The 19,799-nt window shown below is 32.1% G+C and overlaps 3 protein-coding genes across 7 annotated transcripts; all 3 read right to left on the bottom strand.

The window, feature by feature from the left end:
- Nucleotides 1-2,366: 2,366 nt before the first annotated feature.
- Nucleotides 2,367-7,826, bottom strand: LOC110824932 (Ribonuclease P protein subunit P38-like protein). 5 transcript variants are annotated; one of them, XM_088221247.1, is made up of 6 exons: nucleotides 7,669-7,822; nucleotides 7,529-7,570; nucleotides 5,444-6,387; nucleotides 4,376-4,431; nucleotides 4,053-4,245; nucleotides 2,367-2,946 (listed from the first exon to the last, which is right to left on the bottom strand). In XM_088221247.1, exons 3-6 carry the CDS (start codon nucleotides 6,134-6,136, stop codon nucleotides 2,593-2,595), a joined length of 1,296 nt encoding a protein of 431 aa, XP_088077373.1. In that variant the 5' UTR covers nucleotides 6,137-6,387; nucleotides 7,529-7,570; nucleotides 7,669-7,822; the 3' UTR covers nucleotides 2,367-2,592. The 5 variants fall into 5 exon arrangements, with proteins under 5 accessions (XP_088077373.1, XP_088077377.1, XP_088077375.1 ...); XM_088221251.1 differs by having other exon boundaries at nucleotides 4,053-4,242; XM_088221249.1 differs by having other exon boundaries at nucleotides 5,444-6,327.
- A 952-nt stretch (nucleotides 7,827-8,778) lies between these two features.
- LOC110808685 (transcription factor bHLH162-like) lies at nucleotides 8,779-9,938 on the bottom strand. The gene is made up of 3 exons (XM_022034257.2): nucleotides 9,654-9,938; nucleotides 9,217-9,555; nucleotides 8,779-9,068 (listed from the first exon to the last, which is right to left on the bottom strand). The coding sequence occupies exons 1-3, from the start codon at nucleotides 9,798-9,800 to the stop codon at nucleotides 8,934-8,936; spliced, it is 621 nt and encodes a 206-aa protein (XP_021889949.1). The 5' UTR covers nucleotides 9,801-9,938; the 3' UTR covers nucleotides 8,779-8,933.
- Nucleotides 9,939-13,677: 3,739 nt separating this feature from the next.
- On the bottom strand, nucleotides 13,678-15,107 carry LOC110808670 (uncharacterized). The gene is made up of 3 exons (XM_022034241.2): nucleotides 14,782-15,107; nucleotides 14,410-14,632; nucleotides 13,678-14,317 (listed from the first exon to the last, which is right to left on the bottom strand). Exons 1-3 carry the CDS (start codon nucleotides 15,028-15,030, stop codon nucleotides 13,875-13,877), a joined length of 915 nt encoding a protein of 304 aa, XP_021889933.1. The 5' UTR covers nucleotides 15,031-15,107; the 3' UTR covers nucleotides 13,678-13,874.
- Nucleotides 15,108-19,799: the final 4,692 nt, after the last annotated feature.

Raw genomic sequence — 19,799 nt, 5'->3', positions numbered from 1 at the left:
AGGTGCTCCGGTGCAGCGGCGGGTGGCGGCAGCCGGTTCTCCGGTGGCTGGGCTGTCTTCTCCACCGAGGGCTCTGGCGGCTAGGGTTTGGATTTGGGTATGGATGAAATTATTTATAACTTTTCGTTTTTAATCTGAGCCGTCCATCGCGATTTAATCTAGGTCATCCGATTGCGATTAAATAGGAAATGAATCTAGGCAGTTCATCGCGATGCAATCTGGATCGTCTGTGCGCGATTCAATATGGACCGTCCATACGCGTGCAATCTGGGCCATCCGTGCGTGCAGAAACGGATCTCAGCCGTTCGGTCGCGCGCACATGGATCGCCCACGTGGCTTCCTCCCGCGTGGCCTCCCGCGTCAGTGTCTCTGCCATGCGGCGTGTCCTGGTTGGCCAGGGCTTCTGACTGGGCTACTAACGTGGTACAAGTTTTCTAAATTGTGTTTTGACCTCACCCCCGATTTTCGATTTTCTTTTTAAAAAACTCCCATAACCCAAATTTTCACCCCTTTTTCCTAAAATTGTTTTCAATTAAACCTCAAAAATAATTTTATCCCTTTTTATTATTATTATTATTATTATTATTTAATTAAATTAAACTAAATTATAAACATATATTATTACATAATAAATTATTATATTCATCTAAAAATTACAAAAAAAAAATTAAAATACTATTAATAAAAATAATAATAATTTGGGGTGTTACAGTACATATTACCACTAATACAGTAATTTAATGATTAAGATTTTTATGCTCAACTTAAAAGTCACCAGTTCGAATTCACTTAAAATACAAAACTCATAAGTTTGTAAGTTTGGTAACCAAATTAGGGTTTGATTCTGACGAGCCAAGACTACCCGAGCAAAATGAACATTTTATGATAATTAAATTTTTGATAATTTGAATTTCTCTTACAGCTAAATATTCAATTATCGTTGACTTTCCGTTACTATCTTTTATATTTTTTGACAAGAGTAATTATTATACACTAAAACAGTTCATATGAGTTAATAGGTTTCACAAATATTATTACCTTGTATAACAATTATATTTATAAGGTCTTCTAACTTGTTAATTCATATTACCACTAATACATTGATTTAGTGATTAAGAGTAATTATTATACACTAAAACAGTATAGATGAGTTAATAGACTTTACAAATATTATTAACTTGTATAACAATTATATTTATAAGGTCTTCCAACTTGTTAATTCAGATTACCACTAATACGTTGATTTAGTGATTAAGATTTTTATGTTTTACTTAAAGGTCACTAGTTTGAATTTCACTTATAATATAAAATTCATCAGTCTGTAAGTTTGATGGCCAAATTAGACTTGATTTTGACGAGCCAAGACTACCCGAGAAAAATTATCATTTTGTGATTATTAAATTTTCGATAATTTTTTATTAAATTAAATTTCTCTTACAGCTAAGCATTCAATTATCGTTGACTTTTCGTTACTCTCTTTTATATTATGTGATAAGAGTAATTATTACACACGATAATAATATAAATTAATTAACATATTTATTATTAACTCATATAACAATTATATTTATAAAATTTTTAACTTATTAATATAAGATAACTATCAATACGGTAATTTAGTAATTAAAATTTTTTTTTCTTACAGGTCATTAATTTGAACCTCACTAAAAATATAAAACTCATCACTTGGTTTGATGGCTAAATTTGACTTGCCTCCGACGAACCATAACTTATCCGAGCAAAATTAACATTCCGTGATAATTAAAATTCTTTAATTGAAATAGTCACGACAAATTAAAGAAACTTAACAATCCATAAACACAGTTTTTGGCTGACCAATATTGTTCATCACCATTTAACTATTACATTTATTTTTCTGATTACAAGTCATATAGTTGGAACTAATTTTTAGAATTGAGTATAATATAAAAAATCTTTTAGAAGCATATATTCCTCGAAGAGAGCCTCGATCTCTGTTATTTTGATGTCATATCTAATATTTAGTGTTTATCTCGATTTGGTATTGCTCTTATAGCCCACATCAAATTAACTAATTAAATGAATAACCTGTATCCTAACAAAGTACGAAACAGTAAACTCATAGTAATAAAAAGACTACTGATAATAATTCTTAAATAAACTAAATACTTTAATAATATATAAACATTATAATTATGTAAATATTTCTTACTATTGAAATATGTCCACAACACCTAACGAATTTTCTTATCTCAAAGTACTTCATTTTCTTTTTGTTTCCTGGGAATTACTGATATAAGAAAGAAAACTTTGAATGCATACCCTAGTTCTTTAGGTTTCAGTCTAAAAGAAAGTTGTTTTCTTGTAGAGAAAGTTCTACAAATAGATTGGCAATGGCACCTTCCATATATATAAAAAACTTTCAGCTGTGACAATTACATTCATTCGACTACGGCATTGTAACCACTACCCGGCAAATGATGCTAATTAGCGAAGAGGAAGAATTTTCACAGAAAACATAGTTATATATCTCTACAACTTGGATGATCATATTTACTGAAAAAGCCTTTTTTTTTATGTTAGATCAAAATATGGGATGATCTTTCCGTGATTTTACTGCACAAAGGGATACCTCGAGATATAGCATTCCCGCACATGAGAAGTTCCATCCCTGGCCAGGATGCCTTCAAGATCTCCGATGATTCTTGCCAGCCATATCTCTAAGTTTCTTTGGACTTCTTTCAGGTTGTTCCTTATCAAGTCCAAAGAACGTCTCGTTGTCAGTTTGGCCTGGCTTCCCAGCTCATCCCCATAGTAACTCTTTCCGATTTCAGTTTGTATAGCAATCAGCTTTTGTCCGGTTTCAGAAGCACGCTGTTGAAGTTGAAAAGCTTCGAGCAAAAACTCAGTCTGCCTTTGTGTCCGGAACTCGGGAGCCAGCGTAGGTTCACAGGGATTACTATCCTGCTGTTAAAGTTTTAAGCAACATATTGTATAATGGATTAATACCAGCACAAACAGAGCATCTGCAACTTCTATTCAACAGCAATAGGAAAAATCAAGAGACCAAACAATTGGAGGCTACCTTACCAAGATACACAACAGATTCAGTATATGGTCATTTAGGCATACAATAAAACATGTTAGACACAAAGAGAAGGCGTGTTCCCCCACAAATTCTTACATCTGGAATCATAATTTTCAGGATTGGTCTCAAATTTCTATCTGGTTTGAAAATTTTTGTAAAATTTTCTTATTCAGTGTTGACTTGTAAATGAAGATAAGTTACATATAGAAATCAATTGTAGAAATCTTTTTGGCTCAAGAATTTTGTTAAAAACCCATTATGCAAAAAATTTTAACCCAAAGAAAGATAATAATCATGACAGTTTCTTATAACTCAAGAGAGAACAAAGGGGCGGGCATTTCGGGTGGGGTGGGGCTTATACAACTTTGATGAGTTCCAAGGAGCACAAAGTGCTGTGTCTAGATGGTATCTATAACCTTTTTGGGATAAATGGGAGGCCATCAATTGAGGGAAGGTGCTGGTTAATGGATGCTGCGTACACAAGGAGGTTACTGAGTCTCATAAACACTTGTTATCTTGCTGCCCAACAAGCTGTGGTGCACTACTCTGGTGTTCTCAAAGTCGAAAACATCTATTGGAAGCTCTTTGGCTAGTGAATTATGGGTACAGCATGTTATTAGGTTGGATAGGGATTGAAAGAAGTTCATTTCCCTCACTTCTCAATCTATTTTGTACATTATTTGGGAGAAAAGGAATAGTAGGTCTTTCAGTGGGTTTTGTTGGGCACTCGGGAGGATTACGAATCTTTGGCTCTAGACCCTCTATTTTTGTTCAAGGGTTGTCCTCTCTTCCATCAACGACCTTGGAGAACTCGTTGATATTCTAGCTAACTTGTTACTCGCTTTTTTACACATGGATGGCACGACATATGCCTTGTCAATGTACTTTTTTCTCTAAAGAGTTATTCTGAAACCTCTAAATGATGGAGACACAAGAAAAGTATCTCAAATAGCAGAAAATGAAATAAGTACTAGATATACAGTACCATTCTTCTGCAGAGATCATCAATCTTCCCAGCTAGAGACTGATATCTCTTTGCCTGCTTCCTCAATAATGATGGAACCTTCAATAGATCACCCTTGCCAACATTTTCCAGATTCAGTAGTTCCTGTTCGAGAGATCTTAGTTTAGAGGAAACACCTGTTGATTCTCCATCTACCTTCCATGGGGATTCCCTTCTAAACAAGAAAGACATGTTTCCATCTCATTAGTTTCACAAGTTTATATTTCATGACAAAAAGATATCGACATTGTTAATTTACCAAGTTTATGTTACACGAGTAGAAGATATCAACATTGTTAATTTACCTCACTACGAAATGCTTCATATGATACAGCGATTCAAAGGATTCATACTGTACATCCTGCAAATTATCAACATCTTATATCAAAATACGTAAGTAAAATATGTTAGTGACTTGGAGTTTCTTGCAAAGGCGGAGGCCATAAGTCAACTGTGACCAATTTGTCCAGGTTACATCATGTAAAGGATTTAAAAGCAGCAAATTGATGTTACCAAGAAACCAATCCTATCCTCTCTACTGGTTAAAAAGAAAAAAAAAACTCTTCATCGATGAGCCATCCAAAGAAGGCCACATGAAAATTGATCTTTGATGAACAAAAAATGTGTTTGAACTCAGATCCCTCCTAGTCCATCAGTGCATCCTCCTAAATGAGAAAACATTCCTACCTGACCAACAGGATGATCAATCACCAACAAAAACCTATTATTTGTACAAGATGAAATATTTAGAAGGACGAAAGAGGAAGAGGACAAGGATAAAGAAATCTATATAATAGACTAGTGGTTTTTGCAATCTACTAAAGGCATCAAATGAGTAGTTGCCACGAACTGACATATTTATTAACATAAATCTGCAAAAAGAATAAAAAGATAGATGCCTGGCAGAGTGTGACTTCTCTACCGGTGCTGAATGGAGTGGGCTAGACTATTACATTACAACTGAATCGTTGGCTGTAAAGAGTTATTCTATGATTCTACATTGATGTCTCTTGCATTACTACCATATAAACATAGTCAAGTAAAGAAAGTGGAATATGCATCTAAGTCATCATGCCTAAGTGTGGTCCAATCAGTTGTTCAGATGACCTCATGAGCAGCTAAAAACCAGCAACTGAGTTTGGGTGGTTAAAAATTGAAATTTTCAACATATCTTCTATTTACAGGCCAGTAGAAGATAAAAGGGAAAAGAAAGCAAAGGGAAAAAAAATTAGAAAGGGAGTAACAAAGAGTCCAGAATTCTAAAATAGCTCTTCTGTCCTTATTTTACTTCAAACAAAGAACACAAACCTCAGAATCTTACAAGAAATTAAGAAACCAAAAAAGAAAAAGAGAGAAAAGAAGAAAGCCCAAACCTGCCAGAGATTAGGTCTCTCAGCCCAAAACTTAGAAGAAGCTGAAGCCAAGAAATCAGAACTAACTCCAAAATTTCCATTTTGGCCTAAGCTAGTTGCCAAATTGAACTGATCTCCTGGGTAATAAACCCTGTTCCCATACCTACCTGATTCCTCCTCGTCATCTTCGAAGTCAGAATCAGGACCTCTCCTGGACATGGACATAAAGCTAATCATTTCTTCCCGCTCTACAACCTCTCTCTCCAGTTCCTGAATCCTTCTCTGAGAGTGATCCCTATCCCTCTCCAATTCCTCAATCTTGGCTCTAAGAGAGACCATCTCCTGATTGCTGGTATCAATTTGCTGAAGGAGGCGCTTCTCCTCAGCTTGCCAGGTATTCCTGTGGCTGGCAAAGATCTCTACAACCCTCGCATTGGCTTTGTAATCCTCTTTCCTCCTGGATTTCATCTGCCTTAGCATTTCCTCTGATGCCGAAACCCTTGCTCTCAGCTCCTTGATTTCTGATTGCAGTCTTGGCACAAGAGAGGTAGCATTCTCTGGAAGATATGCTAAGAATACTGAGAAGCTCACCCCAAAAAAGGATAAGAGCAACTTCTTCAGGTTGTCTTCCACACTCCCTTCATGTTGTTGCACTACGCTTTGTTCTTGTTCTTGCTCTTGTCCTTTGGTTGCCACTAGCAAACCATCCATCATCCTCTTCTCAAAGAAAGTGAAAAGGAAAGTGGGGTTGGCTTTTTCTCTTTTGGTTTGAGAAAGAGAGAGTAACCTTTTCACAAGTGAAATGAGGACTCAATACTGTTGAATAAAGTTAACTCAAGAGAGCAACTCTTCTCAAAATTTTCACAACCTTGTCATGGATAATACAGCAGATTTTACATGAAACCCTGTTAGGCAAAGATCAATGCACTTAATCAGATGATTACAGTGGACTTTACATGAAACCCCTGCACACACAAAAATATGATATAAGGAACCCTTTTTAGAATTGAAAATTGGAAGTATTATTCAGTTATTAAGACACAACTCAGTTTTTACTATCTAACTCTAAGTCAGGTTCAATCTCCTGGTCCTTCAGCATAAAAAATAGCAACCACAGCATTTTCTTGCATATGTTGAAGAGAGTTGATAGGCTGAGTAAGCTCTCTGTCGGCTATGTTCAGAAAAAATACGAAGTTAGGATACAAAGAATACAGGGTTAGCAGCAAGATCTTGGCAAGTGGGTAAGAGGTAAATGAGGATGGCGTCATAGGGAGCAGGAGAACTCAACGCAAAATATCAAGTAAAAGAAGCTCAAACTTATCAATAATAGCTCCTAGATCACTGTCAAGAAGATAGACAAATATATAGGCACATTCCTGTCACAAGAAGTTTGGATGTTGTATATGAGATCATTTTACCAAAATCTTCTCTCTCAGACTGAGGTACTCCAAGATACCTATGGAAGCATACTGGAAGAGAAAAGTGTCCATCGCGTGGCATTCTTTGCCTGGGAGGCTATTTGGGCCAAAATTCTTACTTTGAGTAACTTAAGAAAGCAGGATAGAGACATTGTTAATGCCTGTCCAATGTGTTTGCAAGAGGATGAATCCCCCAATTGAATTGAAGCTTGAATTGGAACATTCAAAAGAAAAGACACCCAAAAAAGAAAAGGAAATGAAGTCATTGGCAAACGGAAAAAAGAACCAAGTTACTGGAAAGTTTTCAATTTCTAAAATCAAAAAATTTCATTTTTAGGCTTGCTAAGAGCATTATCTACTTGTTTTTTTCTTTTGAAAAGTAAAATGAAAACTTCGTTTTCCCTATACCCAAATAGCTATAATCCCTTGTTAACTAAATACCATATTTTTCTGTTTCATATCATCACTAGAAACTACATTCTTCAGTTCTTCTTACAAATCCATGCTTGACATAAAAAAAAAAAAAAAATCCCAGATTTTCTTTGTCCTTCTAAATCATGAAAATGCATTAACAAAACGGAAGAAGTAGAGGCTTGATAGTTGGGTTATGACATACTCTCAAAGTAAACCTTTTTGGGGAAGAAAATAGAATTCTTGAGAGAAATAACACAAAACCCAACATATATACCTTCATAATACATGATTTCTGAAGCTACTCCAACAACAATATCTACATAAAAAGACTCAACTTCAATTTTTTTCTAAAAGGAAACAGTAAAGTAAAACTTGAGAGAGGACAAGTTTAAGAAGGAAGAAAAGAGAAAATACCCAGAAGGAATCATGGTGGAGAATCCTTTGAGAAGTTCACAGGTTCAGAGATCTGAAACAAAGACTTGGAGTGAAGAGAGGAAGTAATTTTCTTTTCTTTTCTTTCCTTTTTCAGACTTTTTCCAGCAATCATTTGATGCTTTCAGGAATCCGTAGTGTGACCTGGAGCAGTACAAAGAGGTAATGTTTTGGGCAGTTCCGTCTTTTCCAAAACTAGTTCGGGCAAGGGATCCTCTTTCCGATCCAAACCTACATAATTATTAATTAACTATATTATTATTTTAATTACTAATTAGCACTAATTAATTATTAATTATTAGTATATAATACTTGTTATTATTATATAGTCTCTGTTTAAACGAATAATATATTTTTATTGTCTCCAACATAATAATTTTTTCGAAAAAATATATTTTTGTTTTTTTAAGTACAATTTTTTTTTTGTTTTATTTGTAATAAATATAAAAGAAGACTTTTTTTTTACCTCTATTTATCATATTTTTATTGTTTATAATTAATAATTAAACATATATTATTCTATTTTAATTACTAAATAATATAAATTTAATTATAAATTATAACTATATAGTATTTATTATTATTATTTAATTTTTGTTTAAACGAATAATATATTTTTATTATCTTTAATATAATAATATTCACATTGAATACTAGTTTATATTATAGGAGACCGAAAAAATTGATTCGTTTAGTCTAATAAATAAAATAAATATTATTTTTTATAAAAAAAAAAAGATAAAAATAAATTTAAAATTTTAAAAAAAAATGTAAAATTTTGCTTTGTTTCGATCTAAATTAAAATTAAAATGATTCGGTCTTTGATCTAAACTCTTCTTTTTTTATTTTTGATGTGATCAGATCATGTTAACTAACTCCCGGATTAATCAACATTTCTTGTTTCTGAAGTATAATAGATGAATTGGTATTCTTCGAGAATATAATTTGTATGTTTCAAATCTCTTTCTAAACAAGTTTATGAAAATAAAGTTCAAAATTTATTAGTTACATCTTAAAATTTTTCTATACCCTTGTAATAACTAATAATTTTTGTTTCTTCTTCTTTATATATATATATATATGTGTGTGTGTGTGTGTATAGGTATTCAGACCAAAACCCATTAATACATTAATCATTTTTTAGCTCCAAAATCACAATTGTGATACATAAAGTTCCAAGTACATATATATATATATTTATATATAGATATATCAAAACATAATTATAAGGATGCATGGAAGAAACTCTAGAAACCCCACATTTCATTATGGATTTGAATATCCCATAACTCCTCTTCGTCGTTCATGCAACCATTCACCAGCTTGTTAAGCTTCTCTCTTATAATTTTTGCCGCTCCAATACCCAACTTTGATTCAGAAATCTACACCCAAAAAAAAAACACTGAAATTTATCAGTAATTTGATTTGAACACGAAAATTCCAACTCTGATATTATCTTAAATGATTAATTGAATCGATAATATGAAAAAGTTTAAGCTAATAAGAAAAATTCCGAGGTAGAGAACTGACCTCTGCATGAACAATGTGGAAGATCATGTTACCCAGAACTGAGTAATTGGCGTGGAGAACCTCACCACCTTCTTGTTGAATCAGGCAGATAATTTCATGAAACATGAACTGATAATCTAACCCACTTGTCAAAACAATCTCCAGCGAAGAACCCACTTGACCAATCTCAATTTTTGGCGGAGAAGACGACGAAGATTTGCAGAAGCTTGTTGACCTAGAGTTTCTGATCGCCATTAATAATCTTTCTTTTTCCTCCATGGATTTCTTCAGCTTACTGTCTAAGCTCTTTATGTACTCCACAGTTTCCTCTATTTGATCTGCCACTGTTAGCCCTTGCTCCTGCATTTGCATCAAAATCATACGTGTGTATACATACATATATATAACTCCTGCATTTACGTAGACATATACTTACATATATATATATACATATATACCTTCGGGTTGGTGGAATGTTGAGGGAGAAGAGAGAATAGATTGTTGAAGAGGATCTTCATGTGATTTCTTCTGTTTTTCTCGATTATTTTTCTCTCAACTTTGATTGAGCTAGAAGGTTGCTTGCGATTCTTCCTGTGATGATCCATGTATATGAATACGATGAACAAGATCTTTCTGAAACTCCAAGTTCTGATCTAGCAAGAACAATCCCATTTAAAGTTACAATCCCCTTGACTATGATCACCACCTCACACCAGTTGAGTAGTCTGTCCTCCCATATTTATATATATACACATATATGTACACACGTATTGTACATACAGACACTTCTTTAAGTGGAAAAAAGAGCAAATTAAAGTCCACAAAGATAATGATGGAAAAGCTAAAAAGACTAACAGCAGTTCACACTTATAATTATAAATTATTTTATTATGAAGTATTTAATTTTTAAATACATTCAAATTTATTAGAAAGAAATTTAATTTAATTAATAAAAATTCTATTATATTTCGTTAACTTATAATATAAATAAATTAATTTAAAATAACTAATATCACTTTAATTGTATTTATTTATTATTTTTTCATTAAAATCATAATAGTTCATAAGAACGAAACAAAATTTAATAACTACAATATCGATTAACACTATTAATTAATTAAAATTTAAATTTACTTAATTAGATATTATATAACAATCGATGATCATCGTTAATCAATAATACAAAAATTATGATAAGAATTAACGAATGTCGTACTAATCTTACTCGTTAGCCATCAACTTTGACTAAATTTTCTTAATCGTGATTATATCAATTAACCTTTATGTTTGTTTATTTAACTTTGTCTTTTTGCATTCACTTTCCGGGAAACATCACCCTCCTTCATTATCAAGACATGGTATATTTCATATATATATATATATATATATGTGTGTGTGTGTGTGTATGTATGTATATATATATATATAGTTAAAGTGATCCAAAGACGTAGGCAAAGAGCACCAAGCATGATTTTCACAGTGATGGTTGACGTAAAAATAGTGGTCAAAGAGATAGGACACCAACCCCACGACAGGGTCTATCACACGGCTTCAAGTTGACCTTCATTATAAAGATCATGGCATATGTATATACTACATATATATATATATATATACACACACATATATATGTATATGCAGAGAGCACCCACTAAGTATGACTTTCGTAGTGATGGTTGACCTTAGAATTATGGTCAACGGCATAGGACATCAACCCCACGATATGGTCTATCACTCGGCTTCAAGTTCAAATGGGATATATCCAAGTGTTTGATGATAATTAGTAGTCTTTTTTCCATATAATTTAATGTTAATTACGCACGTGAAAATTTTGCATATGGTCGTATATGTTAATCTTGTATATATACATATATACATATTCCTCTTAATTGTGTGTGTGTATATATATATATATAGATACATATGTTCTAGTTAAAATTTAATTATCAATTTATTAATAAGAAAATAATTAACCAAATAATCTACCATTTCATAAATTTATCATTTATATATTATTCAACTCATACTATATAGTATTATACATTATTAAGAAATTTGTTTAATTATTTAAAATATTTAAAAACCCTTCCATGTGTTAAAAAAAAGTACAAATTATATCCATTATATATGTAATATATATATACATTAATTATGTATAGATAGTGTGTGTGTGTGTGTGTGTGTATACATATATATTTATATATATACTTCGTGAGTCATAATTATTCATTAGAATATTTGTCAAAGTCTTTTCATTAGCATATGTGCTTTGTCAACTAAAAAATTGCAATTAAATCAAAAAATTCCAAAAAAAAAACAATAATTAATTAAAGAACTTTATTGAAATATTTCTTCAATAATTATTTTTTTTAATTTATTATTTTATTATTTTATTATTTTCGTTGTCAATACAATCATACACCATGTTGAAAAGTAGGGTTTTAGGTCAATTAGCAAAAAGTTACTTATGATATTTATGAAGATATTTTTTTTATATAATTTAAGTTTGACTTAATATATTTAAAAGTATAATTTTAAATGAAAATTATACGTATTTTATTTTATTTTAAATAAAAATAAATTTAATTAAGTATTTTTAACTATAATTTACGAGAATATAAAATATACCCTTTATTTTTTTTATTGAATATAATCTTAATATTTTACTAGTTAGTAACAAAGTTTACATCATTTTATTTTATTTTATTTTATCATAAAATTATTAAAATAGATTAATTTAATTAAACTACGAAGTAGTAAAATTTTCAAATATTTCTTTATGAATATTTTTCATATATTATATTACTAAGAAATTTTTGAATTTTATTAAATATATTATAGGATGATTATTACTTAGAATAGTTAAAGAACATTGCTTGAGGTAAATTTACATTAATGGAGCTTTATAAGTTATAAATGCTCTCTTTATGAAATTTTTTTATTTTAATGATTGTGAAATTGATAGTGTTAAATTTAATCGAGTGAGTCACTCATGATGAAACACGACATGGTTTAAATTAACTAATAGTAGTGATAACAACCTAATAGTTACCACTTAAAAAATTTTAAAAAATAATTAATTATCACATTCATCAAGAAGTTGAAAAATATACATAAAAAAAATACTAGCCTCACTCTCTTTCTTTCTCTCAAAAAAAAAAAAAGTTATGCTTATGTACTTTCTATGAAGAATAATGAATTCTTTTTAGTTGATTTTTAAAAAAAAGTATGGATTTTTACAAAAAGATATTTATATCATGAATATTTTCATACAATTTATTATTTGTTAATGAATTGTATGAGTTTTTTTTTTTTTTTTTGAAAGGAAGCTAAAAAAACAAACATTAATCATTGAACTAATACAACAATGTGAGCAGGTAATACATCCCAGAAATGAAACCTAGCTAATAGACTTTTCATTTTAACGAGTTTGGCAAGTTCGTGCAACGCTTGGTTGCAAGTCCATCGAGTTCATGTGATTTGAATGTTTGGTCTCTGCTTTAGCAATTCTCTACGGTCAGTAATGACATATCCAAACTCCAAGGCATTCTCTTCCGCCTCAGTTAATGCTCTCTGACCATCAGAGAGTCTATCTCCATACTTCCCCTGCCTTGGACATTCCCCATGATGTAGTTCAACACCTATCAGCATTCTTGTAATTCAGCTTGGAATGAGGACCTATGCCCAGTCATTCGTCCAGAGAATACAAATAAAACTATCCCTATCGATTCTTTTATTGCCGCTCCAAAACCTACTACATTCCCATCGTACTGTTCACATTACATTTTCAAGACTCTACAACCGATGGTTGCCACTGCTATATATTTTCTTTGGCCTTACTATTATGTGGTGTAAAGTTATACTTCAAAGCTTGTGCTTGCCGCCATTTTTCCACATACTTCGTCACTAGATAGATAGATGTTTGGTCCGTATATGTTTTCCCAATCTAGAGCAATTCGCTCATGTCTTGCCAACTTCTCCACATATAACAAAACACATCAGTTAACTCTTAAATAGACAAACTCTCAATCACCTCTTCCCCCCAACAGTTGACATCGGCGGTATTCGACACTAAAATATATCTTCCAACCATTATACACATTAATTATTGTATGGGTTGTTATACATATCAATTTTAAAAAATCATATTTATTTATAAATTATATGTTAATTTCATGCATTCTTAACATATATAATCATTATATAAAATAAAAATAAAATAATTTATCCCCTTAAAAAAAGTTAAAAGGAAAAGACATTTCTAAAAAAGTTTTTTTTTTTTTTTTAAAAAAAAAGTGAAATTGGATGTTGATTTTTACCAAATATTTCACTAACAAACTATGTAAAGATTATGATATAAAAAATTTTCATTATTCACATTGTTTACCAACATGGAAAGGGAAAATAAATTATAGTGTAGTGAGAATAAGAAAAAATGAATATATATATATATATATATGTATATAGAGAGAGAGAGGGAGATTTATATTTTTTTTATCAAAATATTTTATTGATCATGACCAAAATTCCTACCCGTCGACCTCATACGCTACACCTCGTATACATACATACATACATACATACATATATATATACACACACACACATGATACAACCATACAAGAGAAACCCAAATTTCACGTTTTATTTTCACCTCTCAAAACCCTCTTCCCCCAAAATCAAACGACGGCCACAACAGGGCAACGGATTCCAGCCAAATTCTCTAACTCTAACAAATCAAACGTCAACATCGACGCCTGAGGCTTTCCCGGCCGATTATTACATCCGGTCGTCGACGGCGCCGCCGACGGCGTTACCAGACTTCTCTCGCACGTGCCAAACCATTTGGCTTGAACGTATTTGTATTTCCTCCACGGTCCCATGTGTATCTTCCTGTCTTTCATGCATTTCTTCGCGGCGCCGCATAATATTTTAATTAGGGTTTTTAATCTCTCCGATTTGCCGATGAATACCTCCGGTAATCGCCGGACTAATCTCTTGTATTCTTCACTTGCTCTCGCCATCTCGAACTCTCCACGAAAACTTAATTCGATTACTATTCTAATTATCTCCCCCTTTTTTGAACTCGATTTATCCGTCACTTCCAAATAAAGATGTTCGCCTGAAAGAAAATTAGAACAAATTATCATCAGTAATTAGTTAAGTATATATATGTTATTTTGAGTATGTGTGTGTGTGTGTGTGTGTATATACCGGAGGGGATTTCCGGCGAGCTTTTCCATTTGGACTTGCAAATCGCGCAGTTATATCCTGAATTTTGAAGCCGAACGGAGATCTCTCTTCTTAAACAATTCCGGCAATCTCCGGCGGCCAGTCTCCGGGAACATCCACATTCTCCACCGATCACTTCTTTCAACGCCTCTTTTGTTGCTTGTCTGATTTTGGATTCAAGCGAACTAGTCCGACATAATGTTGCCTTTTTTAAACAAAGTAAAATGTAATAGATTAATTATTAACTCATAGCATTTTCCAGAATTTTCAGAAAAAACTTTAATCTCGATCAAGCTCTTACAAGTAAAAATTAGAAAAAAAGAAAAAGAAGAATCAGAGGAAATGAATATTTACTTGAAGAAGTTGTTCTTGTGTTTCCCAGAAGGTTCTATTTTCTTCCGAGTTGCAGGAATTCTCATCATCACCGTCCTCATTGTCACCGACAGTATAATCTTCGCCACGGAAAATCTCCGGCGACGAATCATTTCCGTCTTCTATGAGTCCAAAAAATGCGTCGACGAACGTCGCCGTGCCGTCGAGGAACTTGTTAATCTCGTCGGAGTTCGGACGGTTCACCGGAATCTCGGCCAAAACTCCGGCCATGTTCAAATTTGTTTTCTTCTACTTCGAATTCTATTTTTCGTTATTTTCAGACGAGCCTTGATTGATTGCTGAATTTGTGGGAATTTATAGGGAGCTTTTGGGTCCCACGTGGGGCCTATTTTCCGAAGTGGACGAACGGGCCGCCGCGAACATGAGGGTTGTTGTGATTGTCTCTATCCGCCACGTGGCAGGATATGTCGGGAAATAGAGGAATTGTTTTCGGTGGGTGATGGATTTCAAGATTAGACTACCGCTTGCCATGTCAGCACGACCAATGATAGACAGATTAAGAACCCTTTTGGATATACTCGAAAATATTCTATGTCAACATGACTCTGCTTTACCCATATAAAATAATTACTTTTTTGAAATATAATTAGAAAATTAATTAACTTAATTTAATCAAAATTAAAAAGTTTAATCAATAATTTTATTTAGTTAATACAACTAAGTGTTTATCCGAACAGCAGAGGCGTGGGGGGACCCACAACGTGGGTGATCAAAAGAGGTTCATAGATGCCACGTGGAGATCGAAACACGAAGGACACGTGGCATTATCTGGACAGGCTTATCCGGTTGTTGGTGGGGGCCCAATCTCAGCGGAAAACCAGTTGATGATTGCACGGATATTCTGATCGAGTTGTATAATTGAAGGTAAATTTGGAATGACGAAAATGCCCATCCTCAAGATAGGGCTTGTTAGGTTGAAAATCATGAAGGTGGGAAGGGTGTTTTGGTAATTTAACAGTACGCAGTGACGACGTCGTTTTGACTTTGATGAATGGTGTCGATGCAGCCAAGCAGCAGGAATACAGTGGGCTCGTGCGGTTTCCTCTGCCCCTTTGTAATTTTATGCCTAATTTTTTACAATCATTTCGATTTTTTTATTTTTTAAATTAAAAGAGAAATTTAAAATAAAGTATGAAGTTATTTTATAAATAAAAAAAAAGGTATTTTTTTTAATATGAACACCAATTTTAATATAAAATACCAAAAATAACATATTTAATTTTTAAATTAACTAAGCTTAATCACGTACTCAAATTATCGATTAAAACATGTTTAGTAAAAGATTAAGACACTAATATTATTGTTTAATAAGAAGAGAATAGCCGACGGGAACATGTTGCAACCAATTAATTTCTTCAAGAAAATTAAAAAATTGTTGAGCCATTTTCTTCCAATTAATTACAGCCTAAATACCAATTTGGAGTACTAAATTATAATTAATATACATAAAGATATAAAATTTGCTACTCCAAAGTTTAATTAGTGATAATCAAATTATGAGATACTTGATTAAGTGGGAACAATAACTCATCAAGTGTATTGGTGGGGCATAGTGACTAAATTGGACTAGCAAACATTATATGACATCTAGATTCTTTTATTTTAAATAATTACAGTTAAGAATTTAATATAATTTTTTTAATAGTCAATATATAAATATATATATATATATACTTAAAAATCGACCTATAAGGATAATAATTCAAATAACATTATGCTTACTGGTACTCTAGGGGTCCATAGGGATGTCCCCTCCCCCCTACGCTTGAATCCAATATCCAAATTTATTAATCAATTGGTCGTCTCCACACCCCGTCTGGTAATGGACGACAAACATATCATCGCCTAGATACCCTGTCTGGTATGAGGGTGGACCATATCTCTCAAACCTTTTTGGTATAAGACTTTCTAACCTGTTCGACTGAGGTAATGTTTATAGTAGAATTTTTCCTATATACCAGGTCCGTCCACCATTTTTCAAGATACCCAGTAAGCTTTCATACATAGATTCACATTATCAACTAATTCTCAATTACATATCAACATCTCATATTTACCAATCAACAATAAATTACGTAAAGAGACGTTACATAAATCAAGACAACATAATTGAAACACCTATTGTAAATAAACCAACAATTGGGGCTATGCAGTTAGATAAATTAAATTACCAAAAAGACAACAAAAATTAGCAATTTAACGCACACAACATAATAGTAAACATTTTAAGCAGTATAAGAGAAAATAAACAGTATATTAGGACGAATATGCACTGACCGGTTCTGGCTCCACCAGTTACCTGTAATTAATTTTAGAGTTTTTTAATTTTCACAAAACACAGTATTATTGATTATTAAGCTTTAATTTATCGTAACAGGAAAAAAGATAAGGGATTCTTACTCCGAATCGGTGTTCGAAATATCTTACTATTTACTGCGCCTTTTGGCAGTCCCCAAGTTTGATGAATTTTTCTATGGAATTTAAAACACATGTCAAGTATCTAAAAATACTCCAAAAGGCCAAAATAGGTATTTTAAAACATTTCCGGCAAATTTTAGTGTTCCAGCACGGCGCCGGATCCATTGTCCACGGCAATAGTTCACCTCGGCCTAGCTGATTTTGGCTAGTTTTGACCGATTTTATGCGTAAACCTGCAAAAAAATAGGTTAGGAAGTCTCAGTTGGCAGAAAAAGGTAAAAAACTGAAACTTACTAGCGAAGGATCTCTGGGTACGATGGCTCTGCTGGTTCCCCTTCGCGGTTGGGATTCCTCTTTGGCTAACTTACACCAGAAAAATACAATGAACACGGTGGTCAAAAAATCACATGAAACAAAAAATGGAAAGCAGATCATCAGAGAGGGTTTCAGATTTTAGTCGCGGTAGCGCGGCCGAGCTTTGTCTACGGTTTCTAGCTCATTTATTGATTATTTGGCTCCGATATGGGTATAGGGAGACTCGGGATTGAATTTCGAGTAGGAAGAGGAAAAAAAATACTTGTTTTGGTGTCGACGATGACTCAAGTGCGGCAGCGATGGCGGTCGGCCTCCTTCTCTGGCATTTGATTCTTTTTCCGACTGCCCTTCTTCTTCTCCTCTGATCACCTCTCTGTTGGCTAAGGTTTTGCTTTCCTGCGAAGAGGAGTTTAAATATTACTCTCCATTCAATGCAAGTCACTTGTTTGAGTCGATGTGGAGCGAGGAGGACCGTTCGATGATTTTTCGTTTAGTCTGATTGTATGGACGAATCTGGACCGTCTATTGCAATCAACACTATCCATTCAATCGCGCCTGAAGAGAAAATACATATGGACCGTCCGTGCTCACGGAATGCGATCTGGATCATTAGATCGTCAGACAAGCGGATCGCCCGCGTGGCCTCCCGTATGGTGTCGATGTCAGCATGCTTGCCACATGGCGTGCTCTAGTTCGCCATGGCTGCTGACTGGACCGTACGACATGATCAAACTTCATCTTTTTTACGATTTTACTCTCTGTTTTCAAATTTTCTTTCTAAAACACCTCTCTTATTCTCAATTTCACTTCTTTTTTTTTAAATTATTTTCAATTTCGTCCATAATTTATTTTTTCTTAAAAATTTATCAAAATTTTAAATTAAAATAAAATTTTTAATTATTTATATATATTTTGTAAATAAAAAAAAATTATCTTGAGCCAAATTCTGAGCTCAAGTATTACATACGGTGCATATTGGAAGTCAAAAAGTAAGTCGAATCTTGAATTTAACAAAAATATTAATTTACTTATATTATTTTATTAAAAGAAGCAACAAAACTTGGTTGGTAAATGTCAAATTCCGAAGGTAATGTTTAAATTTAATTGTAGTATGTATATAATAATATGTACAATACATATAATATATGAATGATAAACTCTATTAATTGACAACCATAAATTGAGAAATTTTTACCATAACAATGAGGATAATAAAGACAAGAGAAAACACAGATAGCCAATAAAATTTGATTGAATGGTTATGAAGATTTCGATGGCGATCATTCTAAATATCTATGGTAAGAAAATTTGGTGAATGGTTAAAATTGTATTTTTTAAAAGAAATCCAAAAAACCCACTTGAGCTAAGATGCCTATAAACCTTTATATATATATATATATGTATATATATGTGTATATGTATACATATATATACATATATAGAAATTTGGTGAATGGTGATCGTTCCAATAAAATTGTATTTTTTAAAAGAAATCCAAAATAACCCACTTGAGCTAAGATGCCTATAAACCTTTATATATATATATATATATATATATGTATATATATATATATGTATATATGTATGTTTCCCTTTGTGTGTATATGATATATCTATACTTTATAAGCATAAAGTAATAAAGTGTTACCCGTTTAAATTAGTACAAAAAGTGTTTAATTTATCTTTTAAATAGATATATCTTTAGTACTTTATTTTTCATTTAAAGACAATTGGGGATATAAAATATAGTCATAGATACACTTTATTACATCAATTTGGGCCTACTACTTCCATCTAAATTCAGTAAATTAAGTTCAATAAAAGATGGAGATGATTAGTTTTTAATGTATAAAATGACACACAAATTTAATATTTGTAGAAGAAAATTATGAACAAGTTACTTAGTTTATTCAAAATATTTAAATTATATATATATATATTATAGTATCTTTTTTTTTATGTTTTCTATGTTATAAATCACGAGTTATATAATCATGTTAAACTTAAGATTAAAATGTAATTAATGTTTAATTCAAAAAATTTTATGGTCTTTTATAAATAGTTATATAAATAATTCAAATTGTAACAAATTATTTTAGTACAATGTAATATATTTGTACTTTTACACTATATAAGAGTCGAATTTTCAATATCTACTTTTATGATAATAAAGAAATACCATCTAAACCAAAAAAACAAACATAACTTCTTTCATTTGAAAGATAATTCTAATTTTCCGCAAAATT

The sequence above is a fragment of the Carica papaya genome, chromosome 5 (assembly GCF_054855325.1).
Source record: "Carica papaya isolate Zhongbai chromosome 5, ASM5485532v1, whole genome shotgun sequence".
Lineage (NCBI taxonomy): Eukaryota > Viridiplantae > Streptophyta > Magnoliopsida > Brassicales > Caricaceae > Carica > Carica papaya.
This window is presented reverse-complemented; position numbering and strand designations above follow the sequence as displayed.